This window comes from Mus caroli, unplaced genomic scaffold (assembly GCF_978045245.1).
Source record: "Mus caroli unplaced genomic scaffold, Mus_caroli_1 scaffold_11, whole genome shotgun sequence".
Taxonomy (NCBI): domain Eukaryota; kingdom Metazoa; phylum Chordata; class Mammalia; order Rodentia; family Muridae; genus Mus; species Mus caroli.
This window is the reverse complement of record NW_028227266.1, coordinates 43,650,232-43,674,293: the sequence shown is the minus strand read 5'-3', so window position 1 is coordinate 43,674,293 and position 24,062 is coordinate 43,650,232. Positions and strand designations below refer to the sequence as shown.

At 52.4% G+C, this 24,062-nt stretch overlaps 1 protein-coding gene across 10 annotated transcripts in view; it reads left to right on the top strand.

Moving 5' to 3' along the window:
* The window catches only part of Cep164 (centrosomal protein 164), a 65,104-nt gene extending 43,220 nt beyond the window's left edge, over positions 1–21,884 (top strand). For 6 of the 10 annotated variants that reach the window (XM_085844603.1, XM_085844608.1, XM_085844607.1 and 3 more), the window contains 22 exons: positions 1,367–1,452; positions 2,961–3,104; positions 3,854–4,000; positions 6,649–6,954; positions 9,085–9,231; positions 9,309–9,537; positions 9,699–9,776; positions 9,991–10,122; positions 10,398–10,520; positions 11,996–12,139; positions 12,634–12,717; positions 12,837–12,905; positions 13,214–13,389; positions 13,676–13,799; positions 14,063–14,130; positions 14,547–14,754; positions 16,456–16,563; positions 17,208–17,319; positions 17,797–18,156; positions 19,374–19,440; positions 20,211–20,333; positions 20,490–21,884. In XM_085844603.1, the coding sequence (XP_085700729.1) occupies positions 1,367–1,452; positions 2,961–3,104; positions 3,854–4,000; positions 6,649–6,954; positions 9,085–9,231; positions 9,309–9,537; positions 9,699–9,776; positions 9,991–10,122; positions 10,398–10,520; positions 11,996–12,139; positions 12,634–12,717; positions 12,837–12,905; positions 13,214–13,389; positions 13,676–13,799; positions 14,063–14,130; positions 14,547–14,754; positions 16,456–16,563; positions 17,208–17,319; positions 17,797–18,156; positions 19,374–19,440; positions 20,211–20,333; positions 20,490–20,595 (3,141 nt within the window). In that variant the 3' untranslated portion in view covers positions 20,596–21,884. The remainder of the gene's footprint in view (positions 1–1,366; positions 1,453–2,960; positions 3,105–3,853; positions 4,001–6,648; positions 6,955–9,084; positions 9,232–9,308; positions 9,538–9,698; positions 9,777–9,990; positions 10,123–10,397; positions 10,521–11,995; positions 12,140–12,633; positions 12,718–12,836; positions 12,906–13,213; positions 13,390–13,675; positions 13,800–14,062; positions 14,131–14,546; positions 14,755–16,455; positions 16,564–17,207; positions 17,320–17,796; positions 18,157–19,373; positions 19,441–20,210; positions 20,334–20,489) is intronic. The other 4 variants (XM_085844610.1, XM_085844604.1, XM_085844609.1 and 1 more) reach the window with 2 other exon arrangements.
* Positions 21,885–24,062: the final 2,178 nt, after the last annotated feature.

Here is a 24,062-nt window from a genome sequence, read left to right as displayed (position 1 = left end):
AGAACATGAGAACAAGAGGGGGTGCTTTGTAGGGAAGATGTACCTCGGAAGGAGGCCGAGGTGGGGCAGGGAGGGTGTGCTTGCCGGTCACTGTGTGGCCCAGGCTCTGTCCAGGCCCATGCAATGGAAGTGGCAGCCCTGACAGGGAGCCCTTCTGCCTCAGGCTCTGAGAGGCATCACAGATGCATTGCTGGTTACAATGTGATCTGCCCTTAGTTAACCACCCAGATGTCAGAGTCAGATACAACTGCTGGGGTTCTGGTAGTCAGAGGGGAAGTGTCTGTATGCTCGGGGCACAGGGCTGGGACCCCATTGGGAAAGACAGAGTGATCTCTCTCCTTCCCCTCCCCTCCCGGGGAACCTAAGTCTCAAGAGTAGGCGGTGCTCCTGTCAGTGAGGGCCAGTCCTAGAGTGGGGCCTGAGGCTGGCACGGGCTTTTCTTTCTCTCCATCTTAGGCTGAGGGAGAGGAGGAGGGAGGAGGAGCCGGCACTGTAGCCTAATTCTTCAGGCGGAAGCTGTGTTCATGTGTAGGACATTTCACCCTTGCTGAAGCCCTGGGATGCATGCTTTACCGACATAGTTGAGGGGAGGAGGGGTTCTCCTGCAGGCTGGACATTCTGGAACAAAGGCTGGTCCCAGGCTGATGTCACCATTGCGTTTCTTTGCAAAATATTTGAAATCATCAAAAATTCCTTTTTTTTTTTTTAAACCAGCTTTCTAAATTTGCCTAGATACCCAAGATGTGAATACGATTTGGGAGTTTATTTTCAAACGGATGCTGTAATATACCAGGCTTGGGGGCTGGCGCGGGGCGGGGGGGCTCATTGTCTATGATGGGGTTCTGTCTGGGGGTAGAGCAGAGGAAGTTGTGCTCTCCTTCTGGGAGTCAGATGGTGCCCTCGGGTTTGGGGCACGGCCTCCCCTGCCCCTCCTAGATCCTGGTGGTTCAGAATTCTTCCTTCCCAAAGTACGTGGTCTAACCATTTTATTTTGTCACCCCTGTACCACGGCCTTGCTGACCCAGGCCTCAGTGAGTTTAGATCATCGCCTTCTCTTTGCGACTAGCAGTGCAGGGTCCGGGCAGCAGGCCAGGCACTTAGGGTACCCGCCCCCCCCCCCCCGCCGTTTCTGGCTCTTATCTATGTATATAGTGACCATATTTATTTATCTTCTGTTTCAGCTGTGGGTCATGGGCTTAGCTAGAGCTTAGGAAGTTTCATTCTACAGACAGACCTGTCCTGTGTCTCAGAAGCCCCTGTCCTCTCCAGAGGCACCGTGGTGTACCTGCTGACTGTTTGACTCAGTGGGATGAGACACTGCTGCAGAGCCCCCTAAAGCACTTCTTCCCTGACTTCTTGCTTTCAGGCCCAGGGGTTAGACCAAGAAGAACAAGATGACAGTAAATCCAGCATCGCTGAGCCACAGAGCAAGCATACCCAAGGCTCCAAGAGGTATGTACAGTGGGAGGTTGTGTGTGTCAGGAGGGTGTGGGCGTGGGTAGAATTCCTGGTCCTTACGGTCGCTGGGAGGCAGATGGTGACCTGACTGGGTGGCCGTACAAGGTGTGTTTATGTGGCAGGGTGTGGGAGGTGGGCAGGAGGGACCCTGCCTGTGGTGGTGTACTATGACAGGAGTGTGAAGTGTCACTTGGCAGGACTTTGCACATGGCTCTGTGATTAGTCCTGGGCTTCTGTCCTCCTTACTGGATTGGGTCGATTAAGCTGTGTATATGTGGCTGTGAGTCAGGGCTGAAGTGGCTGCGTTGGGGGTCTAGAGAGCCATGTTCTAAGTGCTGAAGCTCAGTGGTCTGAGCTGGGGCTCTTCCCTTGATGGTAGAGTTGGCTGTGCAGACTCTGTGTGTGTGTGTGTGTGTGTGTGTGTGTGTGTGCACGCGTGCGGTGTGTTTTCCCCTGGCCTCATCCCATAAAAGGAGGAGGGCTGCCACCCAAGAAAATGAAGGGTAGTAGTCATCTCTTCTTGGGTCTGCATTCTTCCTTCTTTGGTATATTCAGTAATGCTCCTGCGTCGGTTATCATCTGACCACTGGAGTCTGGCACCTCCTTTTCACATTTATTTTATTTTTTTCATTTTTTATTGGTTATTTTATTTACATTTTAAATGTTATCCACCTTCCCAGTTTCCCTTCCACAAGCCCCCTATCCCCTCCTCTCTCCCCCTATTTTTATTTTTTTTAAGATTTATTTTATGTGTGTGAATGCTTTGCTTACGTGTATGACTATGCACCATGTGTGTGCTTGGTGCCTGAGGGGGGTCAGCAGAGGATGTTGGATCCCCTGGGGCTGGAGTTACAGATGGTAACCAAGTCATCTCTCCAACCTTTCTTTTTACCATTAAAAAAAAAAACAAACCCTTTTTAATCTTTAAGTGTGTGTGTATGTATATGTCTCTCTCTCTCTCTCTGTGTGTGTGTGTGTGTGCGCATGTATACTCATGAATGTGAGTGTCCCACAGAGACCAGAGGTGCCAGATCTCCTGGAGCTGAAATTACAGGTACTTGTGAGCTGTCTGGCACAGATTGCTGGGATTTGAACTCAGGTCCTTGGAAGGACAAGGCATCATCTTAACCACTGATCTATCTCTCTAGCCCTTTCTTTCCCCATTTTCTCTTAATCCTTTCATCCCTCCCTGGCCCCAGTGGTGGTGAATTCTGATAATGTGAAGGTGTTCAGCTGCTAGACCAGGCAAATGCAGCAGGGTACCAAGAGCCCAGCTGTAACCCTGCAGGAGGGCACTGAGAAGGGGGACGCTGTCCTGCTGCGTGTGTGGCTGCGGTGTTTGGACTCTGTGGGTGTGGGGGCAGCATCTCCTATGCAGCTGAGGAGGGGGATAGTGCCCACAACACCCATGCCCTCTATATTCTCTTCTGGCTTTCCAAGTGAAGGCCTAACCCTCTTCCACTGGCTGCCCTGACCAGGCTATCTTCCCCATTTCTGCGCAGGGAACATCTCCAGAGTGGCCTTCACAGCCAGGCTACTGAGGAAGGGCCTTTGCAGACCCTGGAGGGGCAGCCTGAGTGGAAGGAAGCAGAGGGGCCTGGGAAGGACTCTGTAGCCAGCCCCGCCCCACTGTCCCTCCTCCAGAGGTAAGGATGAGGAAGAAGGGTCCCTGGAGGTGTCAAACCTGCCTCTTCATAGTCCTCTGTCCATAGCTGATGTTAGGGTAGCCAGCCTGATGGGGGAGCCATAGGAGTTTTTAAATAAGAGTGTGACTCCTGCCAGGGCAGACTTGACTGTGGCCCTCTCTGCTCCACACTTGCTAGGGGACCCTTTTTAGCTCTGTCCTCACCAGCATCTCCCTGCCAGGCATCAGCCCACCTCTAGCCTCGTGCAAACTGAGCTGGAGCACTGCTTTGTCCCAGGCTCAGCCAGAGGGCAGTGCAGGGCCCCTGGACCTGCTGAAGCCACAACAGCAGAGCCTTTCTGTCTCAGCGTGGTCCAGAGCCCAAGGTGTATTTGCCAGTGCCTCTGTTCCCTTGGCAAGAGGAAGATCTTGGTCTTAAGATTCATAGAGTTGGGATGAGCCACAGGGGAAGCCGAGCTATAGCAATGTTCAGTCAACAGCATCCGTTGAACACCTGCTGTGTGCAGTGTTTCTAGGGTGATTGGGACCACCTTTCCTGCCATGTGGGTGGGAATGGCTGATCTTCACTTCAAATGACTTGAGAAGAGGCTGGGAGGGGAATGGGGAGAGGAATGGGGGAATGAGGCAGAGGAGTTTCCCTGGGGCTGCCCTCCTTGTCTCCATCTTGTCTCTTTGACCCTAGTAGGCTCTTAAGTTGAGCCCTTCCCTTCCTACCGGCTCTAACATGGCTGCTTCTTTATTGCTTACAAGGGAGCAGGTCCTGAGCCCACCTGCTTCCCCTGAGAGGGCTGAGGAGAAACACTCCCAGGCCGAGGAGCTAGGCCTTGAGCAGCCGGAGGCTGAGGAGACCGAGGAGAAGGTGGCAGTCTGTCCCAGCTCACCTGTCTCTCCAGAGCTGTAAGGGCCAGTTTTATGTGTCTGTCCTGTCTTCCAGTGTATGGACTGCGTGAATCCCCGATCCCCTTGAGTGGTGGCGAGAAGTGGGGTGAAGGGTGGGTGCATCCTACTTAGCCATCACAGACCCTTGCCCAGACTTAGTTCAGGTCACTGGAACACGGGCCAGGACCTCAGGTCTGAGGGTGGGTGAGGGGAACATTGCAGCTCATTAGCAGGAACCAGGGAAGTGTGTTCTCTCCTCCACCAAGCACTGGTTTTCTCTTAAAACAAATATGGAATATTTTAGAAAGGAGATGGGGGCTTGGGGCGGGGAAGGGGACTTGCTGGTGAGTCACAGACTGAGCCGACTTGCTCTCTAGGGCCTTGACTTGATCTCAGGTGTGAGGTAGCTGTGCCAGGCTCTGGGGGTTTGTTGGTTTCTCCAGGTGAGGAGGCCTACAAAGGACCCAGGGCTGTTGAGCAGACAGCTTTTCTGAGGCTGACTCACTGACTTTGTGTTTCTTCCTGTCTCAGTGATGTGCCTTCCAGGGTCTCCAGACACTTGCCTGACCGACCCTCTAGGCTCCTCTAGGTGCCTGCTTTACTTCTCTTGAGTCTTCTCTCTAGCAGGAACTGGTTGGCTTTTGGCGTGGTGTGGGGAGTTCTACATCTGGCAGCTGAGTCTGAAGGGTTAGGAGGCAGGCTTCATGATGTCTGCATCTTTTGTGAGCGTCTGCAGGGTCGTAAGTGGACCCAAGCCACATCTTGGCTGTGCGGCCAAGTGGGAGAGCATTTATTTGCCTAACATATGCAAGATCCTAGTTTGATCCCCACTACCACTGCAGAGAGTGGGGGGTGTCCGGCTCTCTAGCTTAGCAGTGGTACCCCTCCCCCACTTCAGAAGCTCCTGGGGACCTCCTCATCTTCCCTGCTTACCCCTGTGGAGCTACTCAGTGGCCAGCCTGAAATGACGGGGCTCCCTACTCCCTCCCATGAGTGGAAACTGGGTCTCACAGAGGCCGAAACCTGAACGGTTGGCCTGAAGCCAGACCTACTTCTTCTAGAGCACTCACCCTCCTGTTAGATCTCTCAGGCATCAGCCAGTGCTTTCGAGCTAAACAAAGGGGTTCCGCAGAAGCAAGTCTTTAAACCAGGGAGGCAAGAAACAGCCTCATTTGCCTGTGTGCCAGGTGTTCAGGTAGGTTCACCCTGTGCATAGCCTGGGCACGTGTAGTCTGGTGTCTCATCTCCCTGCAGCATCTGTCCCTAGGGCTCCACATAGCTCCGCAGCCCACAAGGGAGGCAGACATTAAAAGGTACTATCGCTGGAAAAAAAAAAAAAAAAAGAAAAAGGATGCTTTCTGCCAAGCTTGGAAATGAGTTGGAGGGTTGATGAGGCAGAGAGCTGGGAGGGAAGGCTCTTGTGGAGGGTAATATTCTCAGAGGACGTAGAAGCCATGTTGCTGTATCTGTCATCTGCTGGGCTGTGGCAGGGGACTGAGGGGAAGCCAGGATGTGGAAGGAGGGAGGGGATGGAGTTGGAAGCTGAGAATTAATAGCGTGGTCCAGGGTTGTTTTCTGGGTTCTGATCTTAGGACTAGGGAGGGACCAGGTCTTGATGACCTTTCAGGGATGTCACTAGCCTTTTCTGTCTTCCTCTCAGTAGTCTTTGTCGGCTGCAGTGAGATTCTTCACCATTCTGATCTGTCCCCTCCTGCTGCCTTCTGTCTGCCTCTCTGCTTAGCTGCAGGGAGGGGATCTCAGAGCTCTCTCAGTCTGGCTGGGCAGCTCCCCTGTTTGACTCTCAAGTGGTTCTCGGATTCAGGTCCTGCCCATGTGTTCCTGCAGGATGGAGCCATGGCACTGTGCAAGAAGAGTGTTTCTGTGCTGAGGCCGGTTGGGAGGTGAGGCTCGGGGACCCGGGAGTGCGTGTGCCTCCTGGCCTTTAAGGAAGTAAAACACTTCATCCTGACACTGCTTTCACGACTCACTGGTATTTTGATATTTTCTATAGTCCTCAAGACTCTCTGGACCAGTGGTTCTCAACCTTCCTAGTGCTGCAGCCCCTTAACACAGTTCCTCACATTGTGGTGATACCCCAAGCATAAAATTACTTTGTTGCTACGTCATAACTATAATTTTGCTACTGTTAGGTGTCGTTATGTAAACATCTAATAGGCACAATATCTGATATGTGGCTCCCAAAGGGGGTCACAACCCATGGGTTGAGAACTGCTGCTCTAGTCTCACAGGAAACGAATGTCATCGTCGCCTTCTTAACAGTTCTCTGTGTACCCATGTTAGCTCAGAGTTTCTCATCCATTTCCAGACACTAACTTAACCCTGAGCTGATGAGAGCCTCCCGTCATGTTTGGCTCAGGGAAGCACCCGCCTCCTTTGGTAGCAAGGCAGAGAGCTTTGTAGCTTCTTCTGCGTTGCTTTGCCCTCTGCTTGGCTTGGGAGACAGAGAACAGACTCTGGGACCTGTTTCTGAAAGGAGCCTGAACTATCAGGCAGAGCTTGAGTGGGGACTCGGAAACAGGAGTGCAAGCCATTCCAGGGGAGAACCCCTGGGGGACAGAGCTCTGTTCTCCTCTGCCAGTTCTGGACCTGTGGGACCTTGGTGGGTACTAACACTGCAGTGGTAAGCCATCCTCTCCCTCACACAGGCAAACTGCAGAGCCTGCAGCTCCTCAAAAGCTGTTCTCAGAGGCTATACTAAAGGGCATGGAACTGGAGGAAGACCAGAGGCTGCTGCTGGAGTTGCAGAAAGAGAAGCCGCAGCAGCTGGAAGAGAGGCTGTGGAGAGAGGAGGAGGAAAAGGAGGAGGGAGAGGAAGAGGAGGAGAAGGAAGACGAGGAGGAGGAGGAGGGGGAGGAAGAGGAAGAGGAGGAAGAAAAAGAGGAGGAGGAGGAAGAGGAGGAGGAGGAAGAGGATGCGTGCCAGCTTTACCAGCAGAAGGAGAAGTCCCTCAGGTCTGTTTCTTTCCTGTGGAGGGGCTTGGGGGAGTGAGGGGTACCCACTGGGATGCCCACAGCTTCACAAAGTGGCTCCTAGAAACCTTACCCAGAAACTTGAGCTAGCATTGCATTGAGTACTCAAGAAAGCATCTCTGGCTTGGTTTCTCTGATGACAAGGGACACTGGAAAGGTGGTCCGTTAGCCAGCAGAGTTCTCAGAAGAAAAGGGCAAATGACTACCAAGATGGTTATAAGCAGCATGTCTCAGCCTGAGCCAAAGGTGCTTCAGAACCACGTTGGCTTGACAGTTTAACTCCACATCTTGTCCTTTTTGACAGAACATTCAAGAGTGGCTGAGAGTTACCATTTTAGACCATAGATAGCAAATCTATGCTTAATTTTGAAGAAACAAACCAGAAAATTGACACCTGAATAACAGGAGGTCAGGGTCCATCTTTCCTGAGCCCAACATAGGTGCTCAGACCCAGCCCACCCTGTCTCAGACCTTCTTGGGTCCCTGAAGACTATCCTCTTTCAGGACAGTGGCCAAACAGCTTACCTTAACATACAATAATACCCTGAGGCTTCTCCTAAGAACTCTCTGAGTTTGTGATGGGGGCTAGGGTGTTGGCTAGTATCTGCCTCAAGGCCTACAACATGGTAGTTGCTTTTTAAATGGTCTTTCTTGTTTAGCCAGTCATGACTAAGTGATTTCTCTGTGATTAAGAGCTTTGCCTGGCTCTCCTTGAAGCAGTTTACCTCGAGACCCCTGTTTTTCTTTCCACACATATATTTGTGGGTGTGGGTCTGCCTTGAAGCTGAGTGGAAAGACAGGCAGGCTCTTGCCCTTTTGTTTTGTTAGGTGTAAAATGGAGAGCTTGAATTACTCTAAATTCCCTGTCAGCCCCACATTCAATGTTGGCTGTGTAAATTTTGCCACAGAAAAAAAGACAGGGATTTTAGGGAATCCAAGAGGAAGAATTTCCACTTTGCTCAGGTTTCCCCCGACTCATTACAGAGGAAAGCAGTGGTATGAGTCACTTGAAATAGAAAATAATCCTAAATCTGTTTTGACTCTGGAATTCACTCCAGACCTTTGCAAAGAGGTTGTCTCCTGAATCCTGCTTTTCTTAGGCTTGGGCATCCTGGGTGTACTGCACACATCCCCTAGTGTTGTGGGGTCTCTGTGAGGAGTTGCCCAAGAAAGATGTAGTTTGTAAAAGCACAGCTGTACGTGCTTCAGGGGAAATGATGGCTGTCATGGATCAGGTCAAGGTGCCTTTCATGGATTCTTAAGGCTTACTCAGAGGTTGGGACGAGATGATACTGCAGAGACCTAGCACTTTGATTGAATACCATTTTATGCCAGTTACTACACTCAGTAGCTTGATACAAAAGACTTAAGGGCAGTATTATAGCCAGACGTGGCATAAGCACTTGGGAGGTGAAGGCAGAAAGATCAGGAATTAAGGCCACTTTTGGATACATAGGAAGACTGAAGCCAGCCTAGGCCACATGAGACCCTGTCCCCTCCCCCCAGAGGAGGCAGGATTCTTGCTCTGAAGAAATTCCATGTCTTGCACGGAAACCAGATAGAACAGATTAGTTATAAGGTACCACGACGCATGACAGATTGTGCTAAGGAAGGCCCACGTGCAGATGGTGAGGGGAAATGTGAACTGACGAACTTGTGAGTTGGGCAGTGAGTATGGGTTTCGTCAAATAGAGAAGTGGAATTCTTGGCCAAAGAACTAGCATGAGCAATGGTCCAGGGGCAAAGCAAAGGATGGTGAGTCTGGAGATAGGCTCTTCTGGTGTGCCTGGGAGAGAGGGTCTAATGGCGGAGGAGTGAGGGACCGGCGGCAGAGAGATTGGCTGGGATGGTTGTGATCTTTCATTGTCCAGGAGGATAACCTGAAGGTGTGTGGGAGCCTTGGACCAAGCAGCCTGCCATTTGCCTCCTGTGGCAGAAGGCAGATGGAGTTCAGGTCTCCCTTCTATGAGGGACCTACATGGATGAGAAGTTGACTGATCTTTAATACCAAAGGTGGTTTGTAGGTAGGCCTCGAGGCTCTCAGAGATGGGTCCTGAATACAAGAAAGACCTCTGTGGTCTGTCTCACCAGCCTCCCTGACCTTTTCCCTAGCCTCCTGAAAGCACAGCTACAGAAAGCCACCGCCGAGGAGGAGGAGAAGGAAGAGGAGACTAAGATAAGAGAGGAGGAAAGCCGGAGGCTGGCCTGCCTCCGGGCCCAGGTGCAGTCCAGGACCGAGGCTTTTGAGAACCAAATTAGGTGAGTCCACACTGGGAGCCGGCCTGACCAAGACCCCGAGTGCATGGGTCTGTTCTCACTCCAGTCTCTCTGCCCAGAACCGAGCAACAGGCTGCCCTACAGAGGCTTCGAGAAGAGGCGGAGACCCTCCAGAAAGCTGAAAGAGCCAGCTTGGAACAGAAAAGCAGGAGGGCGCTGGAGCAGCTGAGGGAGCAGCTGGAGGCCGAGGAGAGGAGTGCGCAGGCCGCCTTGAGGGCAGAGAAGGAGGCGGAGAAGGAGGCCGCTCTGCTGCAGCTGAGGGAGCGGCTGGAAGGGGAGAGGAAGGAGGTGAGTGAGCTGAGGGGAGACTGTTCCCTGGACACTGCATGCAGAGGATGAGGGGTTAGCTCCAGGTGGGGCGCAGGGATGGAGGGAAGCTGACTCTACTTAGCACAGGAGCCGGCCCTGGTCTCTGAGACGTCTCTCACAGGCCCTCTGCTTCTCCTCAGGCAGTGGCAGGCCTAGAGAAGAAGCACAGCGCTGAGCTGGAACAGCTCTGTTCCTCACTGGAAGCCAAGCACCGGGAGGTGAGAAGAGGGTGGCCTGGTCCGATGGGGCAGAGCCTGGGCCCTCTGCCCCTTCATGCTGGCACAAGAGTTCAGCCCCACCCTTGGCCTGTAGGGAGTGAGGTTCCTCTCCACTCCCCCAACCCCCCTTTACCCAGGATGCTGGGATGGGTGCTGAATCCATGCACCCAATTCTGAAGGACACATTCCGCTGTGTGCACTGGCATCTCCTTAGGTGATCTCCAGCCTCCAGAAGAAGAGAGACGGAGCTCAGCAGAAAGAGGAGGCCCAATTACAGGAGAGCCTTGGGTGGGCCAAGCAGAGAGCTCACCAGAAGCTTCACCAGGTGTCTGAGTATGAACAAGAGGTGAGTGCTGGTCTCTGTCACCTCCGCTAAGGTCTGCTACCCCCACCTAGCCTCCACTCACTCAGGGCCAGGACCTTTGCCCCCCCCAGGCCCCTGTATGTCTGTAGGGAGGGGTGGTGGTAATAGTTCAGACATGTGCATGTGTGCTTTGGTGCTATGTGTGTGTTTGGGGTTGGGGACACTTCATGTGTAAGATCTTCGGGTCCCCAGGCCCGCCTCTCTCCTCTCAGCCCTGCAAGCTGTGTTTCTTTGTGTCTCCCCCCCCCCCCTTACAGCTCAGCAGCCTCCTTCGAGACAAGCGCCAGGAGGTAGAGAGGGAACACGAACGGAAGATGGACAAGATGAAGGAGGAGCACTGGCAAGAGATGGCTGACGCTAGAGAGCGATACGAAGCCGAGGTAGCCTCCATCTAGCACACAGATGAATAGGCACGCCAACTGGGGTCCTTCTCGGCTGGCTGTCAGGCACCGGGGCAGGGTGAGGTCAGGAAAAGGGCTAGGGGAGACTTACCTCTCTGGCTGCCTGCAAGAACAAGGTCATTGTTTGGCTTTTTTTTTTCCCCTGAAGTTTAAGAAACCTTCATTCCCCAGTGAGGGTTGCTTGGTCCCCCACAGTGGCTGCACTTAAAAAAAAAAAATCTTAATGATTGCTGATAGAAAATGAGGTCTTACTCAGTGCCAGGTGTGTAACTGAGCTCCTTAGCATTCGGTCCTCATGGCAGCCTTGGGGAACGCGTGTTGTCATTCATTTTGGAGACCAGGGCACTGAGGCCATGGGAGTTTAGGTCACCTTTCCAAGCTGTATGACTCCACAACCTTCTGGTTTAGTCACCCCAAAACCATGTCACCAGGGTACATGGAATTTCAGGACAACAAGAAAGACTGACAAGAGGCAAGTAAGAGCTGGATATTATCGGCGGGATATAGTTTTTATTGTTGCTGCCGCTGTGTCAGACTACCCGTCAGAAGCAACTGGGGGAAGGAAGGGCTTACTTTGGCCCAGTTTGAAGTTATACTCTTATTATGGTGGGGAAGGCAGAAGCATAAAGCTATACTCTTATTATGGTGGGGAAGGCATGGTGGCAAAGTATGACACAGCTGGTCACCTCGTGTCCTCAGCCTGGAACGGACACTCAGCTCCACGTCTTGTTTTTAGGAGGTCTGAGACCCCAACCCATGGGAGGGTGCTGCCCACGTTGGGGATGGGTCTCCCTACCTTAGCCAACCCATAATCTAGAAAATCTCTCACAGAGCCCAAGCCTGACCCCTGGGGGATTCCAGACTCTGTCAGCCTGACAGGCAATGATAGCAACCATCTCATTGCCCATCTTCTTTGGCCTAGAGGTGGGAATGTCTTGGGTGGACCCCAGCTCAACGTGGCTTGGTCCCATTGGGGGCAAATAGTGGGTAAGGGTACAGGAAGGCTCTAGTTTAGCCCAGCCCCTGTGGGAGGGAGACCTTCGAGCTCCTGCTCCGGTGACTGGAATCCAGTCTTCCAGGGTAGAAACAGCACTCTCAGGACAAAATTTACCTACGTGCCTCCCCATACCAGTTCCGTCCTTATTGAAGACTAGTGGGAACTGACCAGTGGCCTCTCTTGATGGAGAAGCTGTAGAGCCTGTATGAGCAGGAGAGGCGGTCTCCCTAAGGGAGACATCTAGCCTGCATCTGCTTAAGCTCCACAGGGAGAACAGGCAGGCATTCTGGGCCTGGGACTCTGCTGTCTTTGAGGCCCTCCTCTAAAAGCTGCTCTGGGGAGCTGACAGTGACCTTCAGTGATCTCACTGACCTGACACAGCAGGAGTTGGGGAGACTGATTTTGGGGTGTAAAGAGCCACTGTAGGTCCCCTCTGGTGACTCCATGATCTTTTCAGGAGAGAAAGCAGCGGGCTGACCTCCTGGGACACCTGACTGGAGAGCTGGAGCGCCTGCGAAGGGCCCACGAGCGGGAGTTAGAGAGTGTGAGGCAGGAGCAGGACCAGCAGCTTGAAGGCCTGAGGCGTCGACACCGGGACCACGTGAGGTCCTGGGAGATGAGATGGGTGGTAGTCAGACACTCCCATTGCGGGGTAGGAGAGCCCGGGAGATGGGGTGGTACTCAGACACTCCCATTGCAGGGTAGGAAGCCATGTGTGCTGTCCCAAGAATTGTAGGGCAGACTCTGACACCTTCAGGATTGAGCTCTTACCCTGGCCATGTCTATGCTTTGGGGTCTCTTTGTTCCTTGTTTTCTGAGCCTCGCTTGGAGTAGGCCTAGTATTTGAAAGGAGAGGCCAGCCCATTTGCATCTTTGAGGCAGGCAGGTTCATGTCTCCTTGTCCCACTGGAACCAGCAAGATGTAGCATGCCACACACGGGAGGCTGCAAGGGCAGAGAAAGAGGAGGCAAGCCTGAGTCCAGCTTAGGCATCTGGGGTGTGCCATGCCGGCTTCTGATATTCCTCCTGTCCCTCAACTAAACGCCTTTCACCCGTTTTACACCTTCACCTTCCTGCTTACCTTACTTCTGCCAGGAAAAGAAATTACAAGACTTAGAGGTGGAACTCTCATCCAGAACTAAAGATGTCAAGGCCAGACTGGCTCAGCTGAATGTTCAGGTGAGGGTGGGCGATGGCTAGAGATCGACCTTACCCTGGGGAGGAGGTGTGGGGCACAGAGGGCAGGCTCCACCTCAGTCTTGGGGCCTGTAGTCAGCCCGGGGCCTGTCTCCCCTCAGGAGGAGAACATGCGGAAAGAGAGGCAGCTGCTCCTGGATGCGCAGAGGCAGGCTGCTCTGGAGAGGGAGGTCTGTATGCCCGCCCCTGTCCCTTTCGTTTGTCCCCCCTGGCAGGCGGTCTGTCCACCTGTCTTGTCCAGGGCCCTGGGGTTCTAAGGCTGTTGGCCAGTATCATGCTACCCAGTGGACCTAACTTTCAAGCCTCAGGGAGTGGCTCTGTGGTGGGAGACCCCAGATCCTGGAGATGGTGGCTTCAGTGGCTCTAGCTTCCAACCCCTGCCTTGTTGTTTCCTGTCTCCCACACCTCTGATGCCGCCTGCACCTCACCTTCTCCTCACCAGGCCTGTGGGTGGGTATTCTCTCTTCCTCTGCCCCAGGAAGCCGCAGCCACCCACCAGCACCTGGAAGAAGCCAAGAAAGAGCACACACACCTGCTGGAGATGAAGCAGCAGCTGCGAAGGACCATCGATGACTTGAGGGTCCGGCGGGTGGAGCTGGAGTCCCAAGTGGACCTGTTGCAGGCGCAGAGTCAGAGATTGCAGAAGCACCTGAGGTAGTGTGGGTGTCCTGCTCCTGGCCTCCACTCCCCACAGCCCCTGCTGCTTCCCGGCCCTCTCCCATCATCATGCACCTCTGCAGGGAGAGGAGGAAGGCCCAGCTTGGAACCCACGCAGAAGCAGCTAGCACATTTCTGCTGCATTTCATAGGGAATGGGGCGTCAAGGCTATAAGAAATAGAGGATGCTGGGTCCTGGTGTCCACACCTTAGCCCTGCCCTGTGGGTGTGAGGGTGAGTGTCTAGGTCTCACTTCCCTGCCTTTGCTCCCTTCCTCTCTACAGCAGCCTAGAGGCCGAAGTACAAAGGAAGCAGGATGTCTTGAAAGAGATGGCAGCTGAGATGAATGCTTCCCCACATCTGGAGCCAGGGCTCCACATTGAGGACCTGAGGAAATCCCTTGACACAGTGAGCCAGGGGCCAAAGTCTGGGAGTGATGGTGGGGATGGCAGGAAGGTGGGACAGGCTCTGAGGGGAGCCTGGATCTGCTTCATTTAGGACCTAGCCTCCCTCTCATCTCCCCACCTGCCCTCTCCATCACTCAGATGGTACCTTATACATAAAGAGCACCCAGGGGCTGTCAGAGCTGTTTCTTTGGTTAAGACACCAGGAGGGTGTCAGGATCTCTGTAGCTTTTGCTATACCCAGTCTTTTCCACTATGTATTTGCAGAATAAGAACCAAGAGGTGTCCTCTTCTCTCTCCCTGAGTAAGGAGGAGATCGACCTGTCTATGGAGAGGTGAGTTTTCCTGTCCTGTCTTGTGCCATGAATGCTGAGTACTCATGTCACAGCTGAGGTGACAGTGGCCGCCGCTGGGGCTAGGTTCAAGGCACGGCCTAGGATGGAAGAATCTACTAAGCTAAGATTTCCCATCTGTGACCTTTAACACAACATGCTGCCACCTGCTGACCTCTCATGGAAGGCCAGACCCCAGGAGTATCTAGCCATCTCAGAACAGGCCCCAGGCATATTTGCCATAGTGTCTGAGCCCTTGGTCTCACGTGCCACACTCTCTAGGTATTTAACAGGGATATCTGCAGCTTCAGCCGTAGCTCCTGCACATGCTCAGATGGCTGGGTGCTGGGGAAATGGCCAGCCCTGTGGCTCAGTGTAGTCTTCAGTTTTCCTCCTTCCCTGCTTCTTCTGCCCCGTAGCGTCCGGCACTTCCTCTCTGCTGAGGGTGTAGCTGTGCGCAACGCTAAGGAGTTCCTGGTGCGCCAGACACGCTCCATGCGGAGGCGACAGACAGCTCTGAAAGCCGCCCAGCAGCACTGGTGCCATGAGCTGGCCAGTGCCCAGGAGGTAGACGAAGACCTGCCAGGCACCGAGGTCCTGGGAAACGTGCGCAAGAACTTGGATGAGGTCAGGAGCCCAGAAGAGGGTTGGAAGGTCGGGTGCTGGTAGGGTACTAGCTTTCCTCGGCTGATCATTCTGGGAACTCTGAGATAGGTCACATGGGCCCTGAGGTCACTTGCCTTATCATGGCTGCACATAATAAAGAATAGTAAATTATTTTATCTACATATGAATCTATCAAAAGTTGTGGGTACAGGTTGTGGGTCCCTAGCCCCCAAATCAATTCAAAGGGTGCCGTCTATGCAGATATTCCCAAACCAGAAAAGTACAAAAATCTCAAACCTTTCTGAAGCCAAGCAGTTTGGAAATGGGACACTCAGCCTATAGTCCCATTGCTGTGGCCTAGGTGAAAGGTGTGACCAATCTCTAAAATATTCCAAACCCACCGCTCTTCTTTGTCACTCTGGTTTACTGGGGACACGAAGGTCTTGGAATACACTCAGTGTGTAAGATTGAGTAGCTCCCCTGGCTAGCTTCTTGTGTGACCTGATTTACAATGAAAAGACAGAGATGCCACCATTACATGATGTGACAGATTTTTGTACCAGTCAAGGCCCTCTCCATCACTCAGATGGTACCTTATACATAAAGAGCACCCAGGGGCTGTCAGAGCTGTTTCTTTTTTTTTTTTTCTTTTTTTTGGTTTTTCGAGACAGGGTTTCTCTGTATAGCCCTGGCTGTCCTGGAACTCACTTTGTAGACCAGGCTGGCCTCGAACTCAGAAATCTGCCTGCCTCTGCCTCCCGAGTGCTGGGATTAAAGGCGTGCGCCACCACGCCCTGCTGAGCTGTTTCTTTGGTTAAGACATCAGGAGGGTGTCAGGATCTCTGGCACCTGGCATGGGCTTCCCTGGATCATGTCTGGACCCTTGCAATTCTGATGGTGTCAGAACTGGGTGAGGGGCACATGTGCCCTGCAGCCTATATGCCTAGCTTGTGGGAAACAGCAAAAGGCTTATAGACACAAGGATGGGCTCCCCTGGGTGTGCCCATTCTGTCCCTGGGCACTGTTACTGCCCTGCTTTTTACTCTTTTTGTTGGTGGCAAGGGTGTTAGTAATAGCTAGCCAAGTGATGGTAACCATTTGGCGACAGCTTGAGAACTTAGCGTCTCTGGGCGTGGTGTTCCTCATGTAACACGCAGGCTTAGTCAGGGTTTCTATTCCTGCACAAACATCAGGACCAAGAAGCAGTTGGGGAGGAAAGGGTTTATTCAGCTTACACTTCCATACTGCTGTTCATCATCAAAGGAAGTCAGGACTGGAACTCAAGCAGGTCAGGAAGCAGGAACTGATTGATGCAGAAGCCATGGAGGGATGTTCTTTATTGGCTTGCTTCCCCTGGCTTGCTCAGCCTGCTCTCTTATAGAACCAAGACTACCAGCCCCGAGATGGTCCCACCCACAAGGGGCCCTTCCCCCTTGATCACTAATTGAGAAAATGCCTTACAGTTGGATCTCATGGAGGCACTTCCTCAACTGAAGCTCCTTTCTCTGTGATAACTCTAGCTGTGTCAAGTTGACACACAAAACCAGCCAGTACACACGCTGTCCTGTTAGTTCTCAGGATCTGAGGAGGGAGTAGCAGTTCTCTCAGATGAGTGGACTGAGTTGAGGTGTTTACAACCCTCCCAGCCAGCAAATATCAGAGCTGGGACACTTCAGCATCCACGCTAACATGGTTTGTCTTCCCCGTTCTCCCTGGACACAGGAGACCAGGCACCTGGATGAGATGAAGTCAGCCATGCGCAAAGGCCATGACTTGTTGAAGAAGAAAGAGGAGAAGCTGAACCAACTGGAATCTTCTCTCCAGGAGGAGGTATCCTCCCATGGCCATACAGCCCAACATGGCCACTCCCTCTGTCCTTTCCTGGGATCCTTGCTGTCTTTGGGCTGCATTAGGGAGAACTGGGTCTCTAGACTCAGGCTCTTGGTTGTCGAAATTGCAGAGGCTTTGGCTCTTTCAGAATAGTTGAGCGGTCCATGTCTGTGCTGATGGTTCAGGGCACCCTTGGAGCTTCTTCTGCTTGGTCACAGCATTCTTGGTGAATGCCCTAGAATCAGGGACTAGCTCTGTTCTTCCTGCATAGCTATTAGGAGAGCTGTGCCCAAGTGTGGCCTCAAGGTGTCTCTTCCTTCCCTGAGACTGTGTGCAATCTCCTCCATGTCCCAGGTTTGGTTTGGGAGCAGGGATACTCAAATAGGGAGACTGCAAGGCTAGTTTTGGGGAGAGGATGATGGGATTCCTCTGGTCCTGGGGGGCCCTATGGACTGTTTCACAGGCAGTTGGGTTCTCTGATTGTAGCTTCTCTACCGAGGCAGACTTTGGGGTGCATCTCTCCTGCAGTGCCTGCAGAACCTTGGACCCCAGAAGAATCAACTCACCAATCCTTATTTACCATGTGGCAGGGGATTGAAAACACATGGGCAGGGGCAATACTAATGGCCACTTCTACCTGTCAGGTCTCTGACGAGGACACTCTGAAAGGATCCTCTATCAAGAAGGTGACCTTTGATCTCAGTGACATGGATGATTTGAGCAGTGAGAGTCTTGAGTCCAGCCCCGTGCCGCACAGTGAGTAGAGGCACACAGGGAAGCCAAGGAGGGAGACGGTCAGTGCTGTGGAGAGGGAGGGTGGGGGCCATGGTCCTGTCCCTTACCCTGAGCTATGTACTGAGCTTGTGTCTGCATGAGGTATTCCATCAGTGCTGGGCCTGCAGCATGGAGGGATGGAGGGATGGAGAGATGAAGGGATGGAGGGATAGAGGGACCAAGGATCCCTGCAGTCATTTCTCTCCAGGCCTCCTGCAACCATCTGGTCTCAGTGGCTCTGGCCTATATTTGTGTCAAGGACCTAGTTTTTCCTTTTGTCTGTGTCCTTGGGCCCCTTGTCTAGGACACAGAAGTCCTGCCATCTATCCTCTGTCCCCTCCCCTCTCCCCCCAATAAGGTCCATTATGGGAGCCCTGCTATTTGCGGGGACAGGGAGAGGCACTAGTAAGACACTCAGGTGCCAGCTACACCCTGAATCCTCTGCCTCTTTCCTTTCAGTCACCCCGACCCCAAACTCTGCTGATCCCAACAAGATCCATTACCTGAGCAGCTCCCTTCAGCGAATCAGCAGTGAGCTAAACGGCGTGCTGACCGTGCTGGGAAGCCTCAACTCCCAGCCGCCACCCCAGGGCCTCGGCAGCCAGCCCCCGCCTCCACTCTTCACCTCCTCACTTCGGTCCTCCAAGAATGTCCTTGCCCCTGCCTACTCCTCCCAGACCAAGCTCTCCTCCTTATCTTCCATCACACCCATGTCCACCCAGTGGGCCTGGGACCCAGGGCAGGGCACCAAGCTGACCTCTTCCTCCTCTCAAACTGTGGATGATTTCCTGCTGGAGAAGTGGCGCAAGTATTTTCCCTGTAGGTCCACACCTCTTTCCTTTGCCCCATGTCCTCTCTCATAATCATCCTTTCTTTTTCTTTTGCCTACCCCTTATCTTTGCCACCATCTTTGGTCCATTGGCTCTGTCTGTGGGGGCCTGGGGAAGGAAGGAAGACCTTTGCCGGTGGCCCTCCAGCTAGAGGCTCTGTGCTGGGATGCTTTACACTGAGTGAGCCTGCACTGCTTAGAGCTGTTATTATCAATGCTAGAGCTTGGCAGAATTTTAAAAAGTTACTATTGTCATCCTATTGTCTGCCATTAGTACAGTACACAATGGCATTTACACACACACACACCCCTTCATTTAGTCTATGTTATAGTTTTCAGGTAGTAATTATTTATCCCAGTGTCTTAGTCAGGGTTTCTATTCCTTCACAAAAATGATCAAGAAGCAAGTTGGGGAGGAAAGGGTTTATTCAGCTTACACTTTCCACATTGCTGTTCATCACCAAAAGAGGAAGGCAAGACTGGAACTCAAGCAGGTCAGGAAGCAGGAGCTGATGCAGAGGCCATGGAGGGCCTCTTGCTTCCCCTGGCTTGCTTCCCCTCTCTTGCTCAGCTTGCTCTCTTATAGAACCCAAGACTACCAGCCCAGGAATGGCACTGCCCACAAGGGGCCCTCTCCTCACTGATCACTAGTTGAGAAAATGCCTTACAGCTGGATCTCATGGAGGCATTTCCTCAAGTGAGGCTCAGGCTCCTTTTTCTTTGATAACTCCAGCTTGTGTCAAATTGACACACAAAACCAGTCAGTACAGTCCCCATTTTATAGCCGAGTAAGCTGAGACTCTGAGGGTTAGTAGTAAACTCCAGAGTACCCTTCGAATGAGTGAGTCATATACCAAGTTTTGACCCTCTGCTTATGACCCCGTGGCCCTGGCTTCTGCTCTGGGACCTAGTTTTGCCTTGTCGGGTAACATAAGTCAGAAAGGCAACCATTTGAGGAAAAAAAAAAATGTAAAAAACAAAAAAGTCTTTCGGCTCAGCCCAAATTGAAAACAAAATTTTTAGAATCAAAGTAAACAGGACAGTTCTTGTCTGTCACCTGTCTCTCACCTCCAGCATGGAAACATTCCCTGCCATTGTTTGTTCTGGGGACATCCTTTTCTGGGAATGCAGGGGTACTGGTAGTGAATGTGGAGGTGGCCTGCTGGGGCTGGGGCTGCCCTTAGATCCCATCTTCTTGCTGTTTCAGCTGGCATCCCGTTGCTCAGCGGCTCCCCTCCCCCACCGGAGAACAAGCTGGGTTATGTGTCTGTAAGGTAAGTCTCTGCGCTGGGTGTGGCCTCACAGTTTAGATCTTTACTGTACCCCCCTGGGCCAATGGCACCATGGACAGATGGGAACAAACCTCATGGTCCTGTTGGCCTGGAGCCCAGACAGGTCCCCAGCCCAGAGACACCTACATCTTGCCTTTGTCTGAGAAACTCCACCACGGCAAGTAAACAGTCAGATCCCCGCTGCCAAGGTTCAGTGGATGTGAGGCAGGGTGTGTGGGCTCTGCAGGTGCTGCCCATCGAGGGAGAGACTGAGGTGAATGAAACCCAGCTCATCCTGTGGCCCCACCAGCCCTGGACTCTGACCCGGCTTTGCCATTGAACTCTTTGATTCCTGTGGCAAGCGATTATTTAGTCCTGTTATCCATTTCCTGTTCATCTCATTCTCTGGCAAATATCTTGTTCTCGCCACCCCAGCCCTAACTGTAAACCCCCACAAATTTATCTCTGCTCTCTGGGCCAGCCCGAGAGCTGCTGCTATGTAAGTATCTGGGTGGACAGAGGGAGCTCTTTGCTGATGAGATCGGCGGAGGATGGACAGATGCGAAGGTCCAGAGTAGTCTTTGAGTGAGATGCTCAGGAAAGGGGTGGAGGGCAGCCAAGACCTTCCCTTTGGGGAACGGATGCCCCTCCACCTTACCAGAGAAGGCCCATTGATTGCTGGAGGCCTTACAGAGGTGAGAGAGGGTCACAGAGAGGCGGGGCTCCGTTCGGGCGTGCCGCCAGCTTCCTGCCTGCTCTCCTCCCTTTTCCAGTGAGCAGCTCCACTTCCTGCAGCGTTCCCACCCTCGAGTGCCCAGGATGGACGGTGTCAGCATTCAGAGCTTGATCGACTCCAACCGGAAGTGGCTGGAACATTTCCGGAACGACCCCAAGGTGTATCCTTTTAGCTGGTCCCCAAGCTCTAGTCCCTCCCCGTGGTAGCAGCTGACTGGCCTGCATTCCACCACCCGCCTCGGTGGTGTCGGAGAACATCCCTTTGGACCGTAGACCCTTTCTCTCAGCCGTCCAGTTTTCCTTCACTTTGTGACCAGACAGCTTTTCTCCTCGGTGCCCAAAGCAACAACCACATCGAACTTATCGAACCTCCTGCAGCTGGGCCTGGACGAGAACAATAGACTGAATGTGTTTCATTACTGAGCCCCGTGTGGGGCCGGGCAGGGCTGCCTCCTCCTCTATTATAAGTGCCTGAGGAGCCACCAACACTATTCTCTCATCAAGTATGTCCTCCGTTGTGAACCCCACCGAGGACTTAGAGGAACCACCGGGTTAGATAGGTGGAGAGTATGGCTGTAGACGCTTCAACCATGGACTGTCCTGAGCAGAAACATGTGGACATCTGTGAGCTTCTGCACCAAAGTGGCACTGAGATGTGGGCTGCTGAAGACTTCAGGGGTGTGGACACCTTAGTTAAAGCGACTGCTTTGGGAGGCCTAGGGAACCTCCTTGGAGGTTGGCCCCCTGCTGAGGGTGTGGTCCTTTATTCACACGGCCTCCTAGCATGGCATGCCCTGGCACTTTGGCTGTGCTGGGCCTGTGCCCCTTTCGGATACCTCAGCCCCGACAGGATCACACCCGTCCCTCTCTTTTTGCCTTTTTTTTTTCCCCCTTTGTAAATGTCTTCTGACTGTCACAAGTTTGGGCTCAGCTGCCTGAGCCCGGCTGGATGTTGCTAGAGGGCCCCCGAGGGATGTTCTATCTCCTTCCCCTCAGCTGGCACTGTGATTTCCTCACGATTCTCAGGAGCAGCCCCCTCCCCACTTAGGATGCTCTATGGAGCTCTTCCTTGCCCTCAGGTTTCAAGCACCTATCTTTCCAGGAAGCCAAAAAAGCCATAGGGAAAGAGGGGAATGCCTTCTGCCCCATCTTGATATTTCTCTTCTTTAACATCCCGAGTGTGTCTATGAGCTCTATTTCCATCTGTCCTTCTATCTGGGCCGCCCCTGGCCCAGTCCAACTATCAACTCTGTCCAGAGCTCAGTGGATGGAGCTGACTCCAGCCTGGCACCAACGGGGACCATCTTGGGTCAGGTGCTTCTGGCTCAAGCCTCCTCAGCCCTACTGCCCCTCAGCGGGCTCTGCAGGAGCTGCAGGTGATGCTCTCAGCATCTGTCTCCTTGTTTAAACAAAATGCCCTCATTTTTCTTGTCTTGAGAAGCTGCGGGCTGCCTCTACCCCCGCAGCCCACAGGGTCTCACTGATTTATTGTTCGTTTCTTTGCCGTGGAATAAACCTCGAGCAGCCAGTTGGCTTTTTACCCTTTAGATATTTTTTAGTTATCGGCTGACCACACACAGATAAAGTCCGTTTTGTTACCTCTTCCACTCTGTGTGCCTTGAGAACCGCTCATGTGGTACGACCAACTCTGGTGACAATCCTGTGATTTTTTGCACCTATTAAATCTCTGTAAGTCAGTTTTCTATGAGGCAGTCCTATGAGTGTGCTGGTCTCTTTGGAAGCCTTGTGTCCTTCTTCTCGAGGGACAGGGAGGTGGGGTCAATGGCTCTTCAGGGAACATCTCCCTGGGCATCTGATTTAGTTATCCCAACAGGGTGGAGTTGGAGGCAGGTGTGGGCTGCTCTATTTTTATGGGTGACAGAAAAGCAAGGCTCAAAGATATCTAGGTGCCTAGCTCTCCTTAGTAAAATGTAGAGCCCTCCCCAAAGCCTCCTCAGCTCTCCTCTTGCCACCAGTCCTCAGAGCTCACTCACATTTATAGTCTTCTACTTCTCTGTTTTCCACTTGCAAGGCTGGAGACTCACTGAGTGATTTCCCCAAAGACTAGGTCTTTTCTCCCCGTGCAGACGATGCCATGTCCCGTACCCCAGTCTATAGCTGGCAAAGTTAAGTGGCTTTTCTCCTGCTCCCCTGGGTGAACAGTCTCCGTACATTCCTAGACTTGTAGCAAGGGACTAGCTCGGAGAACCAGAACCAACTCACACAGCATGTTTCAGGAATCTGTGTAGGAAACTCAGCCCAGTGTCCTAGCCACTTCCTAGGAAGGAACAAGGAGATGGGGGAGGCAGTGAGCCAACATCTGTTGCATGCCTCCACACGCTGTGGTTTTCTTATGCTCTTGTTTGTAATCTGAACCTTAGGATATTTTAGAGATGAGAAAGTAAAGTCCAAGCTCATCGAGGTCAAGGTCACAGAGCTAATAACTAGCATTTGAACTAGATGGAGTCTGTTCCTGAAACTTGAATTCCCTTGCTTGCAGCCACCCCATTGTCACCAGCTGTCTCCTCCAGGCTCACAACACAGTCCTCAGCAGCTTGGTCTGCACACCTGGAATCCTGGAACTGGTAGTTTCTAACTGGGATAGCAAAACCTTCCTGGGCTAGGGTTGGGATTTGGGGACTGGGGATGCATTATTATAGAATTTACTTGCTTAGCATGCATATGGCCCTGGATCAGTCCACGGTGTAGGAAAAAAAAAAAAGAAAGAAAGAAAGAAAAGGAAAATGGGGACTGGGTTTTGGCCAGGCATGGTGGCATGCCTATTTAATTCTAGCATCCAGGAGGCAGAGGCAGGTGGAGCTCTGAGTATGAGACTAGCCTGGTCTACAGAGTAAGGTTCAGGCCAGCAAGGACTACATAGAACAATAATTCATCCTTTTTTATCTCATGGACTTTAGAATCTAGCAGGGAAACTCAAATCCTAGACCTCTGGGGTGAGCTGTAAGTGATTATGAGATCTGGGCTACTGTAAAAAGTACACTAAACGGTGGGGGTTGCCGTTCAGTGGCATAGAATATGTGGAGTGTGTTTCAGTAGTGTGTCTCAGCTGCTCTCAGTAGACACTGGAATCCAGAAGAAGTGGGCTCTGATGCCAATGATGCTAGCGAGGCGAGAGCAAGAAGGCAAAGAACAAAGGCTTCCATGCAGAAGGTTTGGCGTCAGCAGGTTTGGTAGAAGAGACAGCCAGGGAGAGGAAACGTTTACATTTATTTATTTATCTATTTGTTTATTTATTTATTTATTTAGTATGTCTGTGAACATCAGAAGACATATTGTAGGATTTCTCTCCTATGGTGTGGGACCTGAGGATTAAAGTCAAGAGCCATCTCACCCCCCCTCCCCCCAGGGAAACTTTTTAATGACAGTTACTTTGAGTGGGCCCTATAGTCACATAGCTCAGTATTCAAATGATATCAAAGCCGCTCTATTCATGTCCTGTGTAGTACAATTTGAAAACAGCAGATATTTCTAATTCCTTCCAGAGACTATGCAAGTGTGAGAGGGCTGCTTCTGACCCCACCTTTCACCCCCACCCTTACTGATAGGGAAGGGTTCATTCCTAACACCAGATCTGCTGGTTTCCCAATGCCCTCCAGCAATGCTCTCCTTCCCTCTGCCTCTGGCTGTTCCCATGTGAAGACAAGGGGAACAGGAAAAGATGCTGATCCCAAGAGTGGGACAAACAGCAGGTTCCACACTGTCTCTAGAGGAACGGCTGGCTACAGGATTGGAGACAAGGCTGAGCATAAGGTGACCTGGAGGAAAGGGTCACTCCAGTCCTTATTGGGCAGCTGCTCAGTTTCCTCACTCCCCTTCTAGAAGTGACCATCTCGCTTCCATGTACTGGACATGTTAGTGCCTTCCCAGTC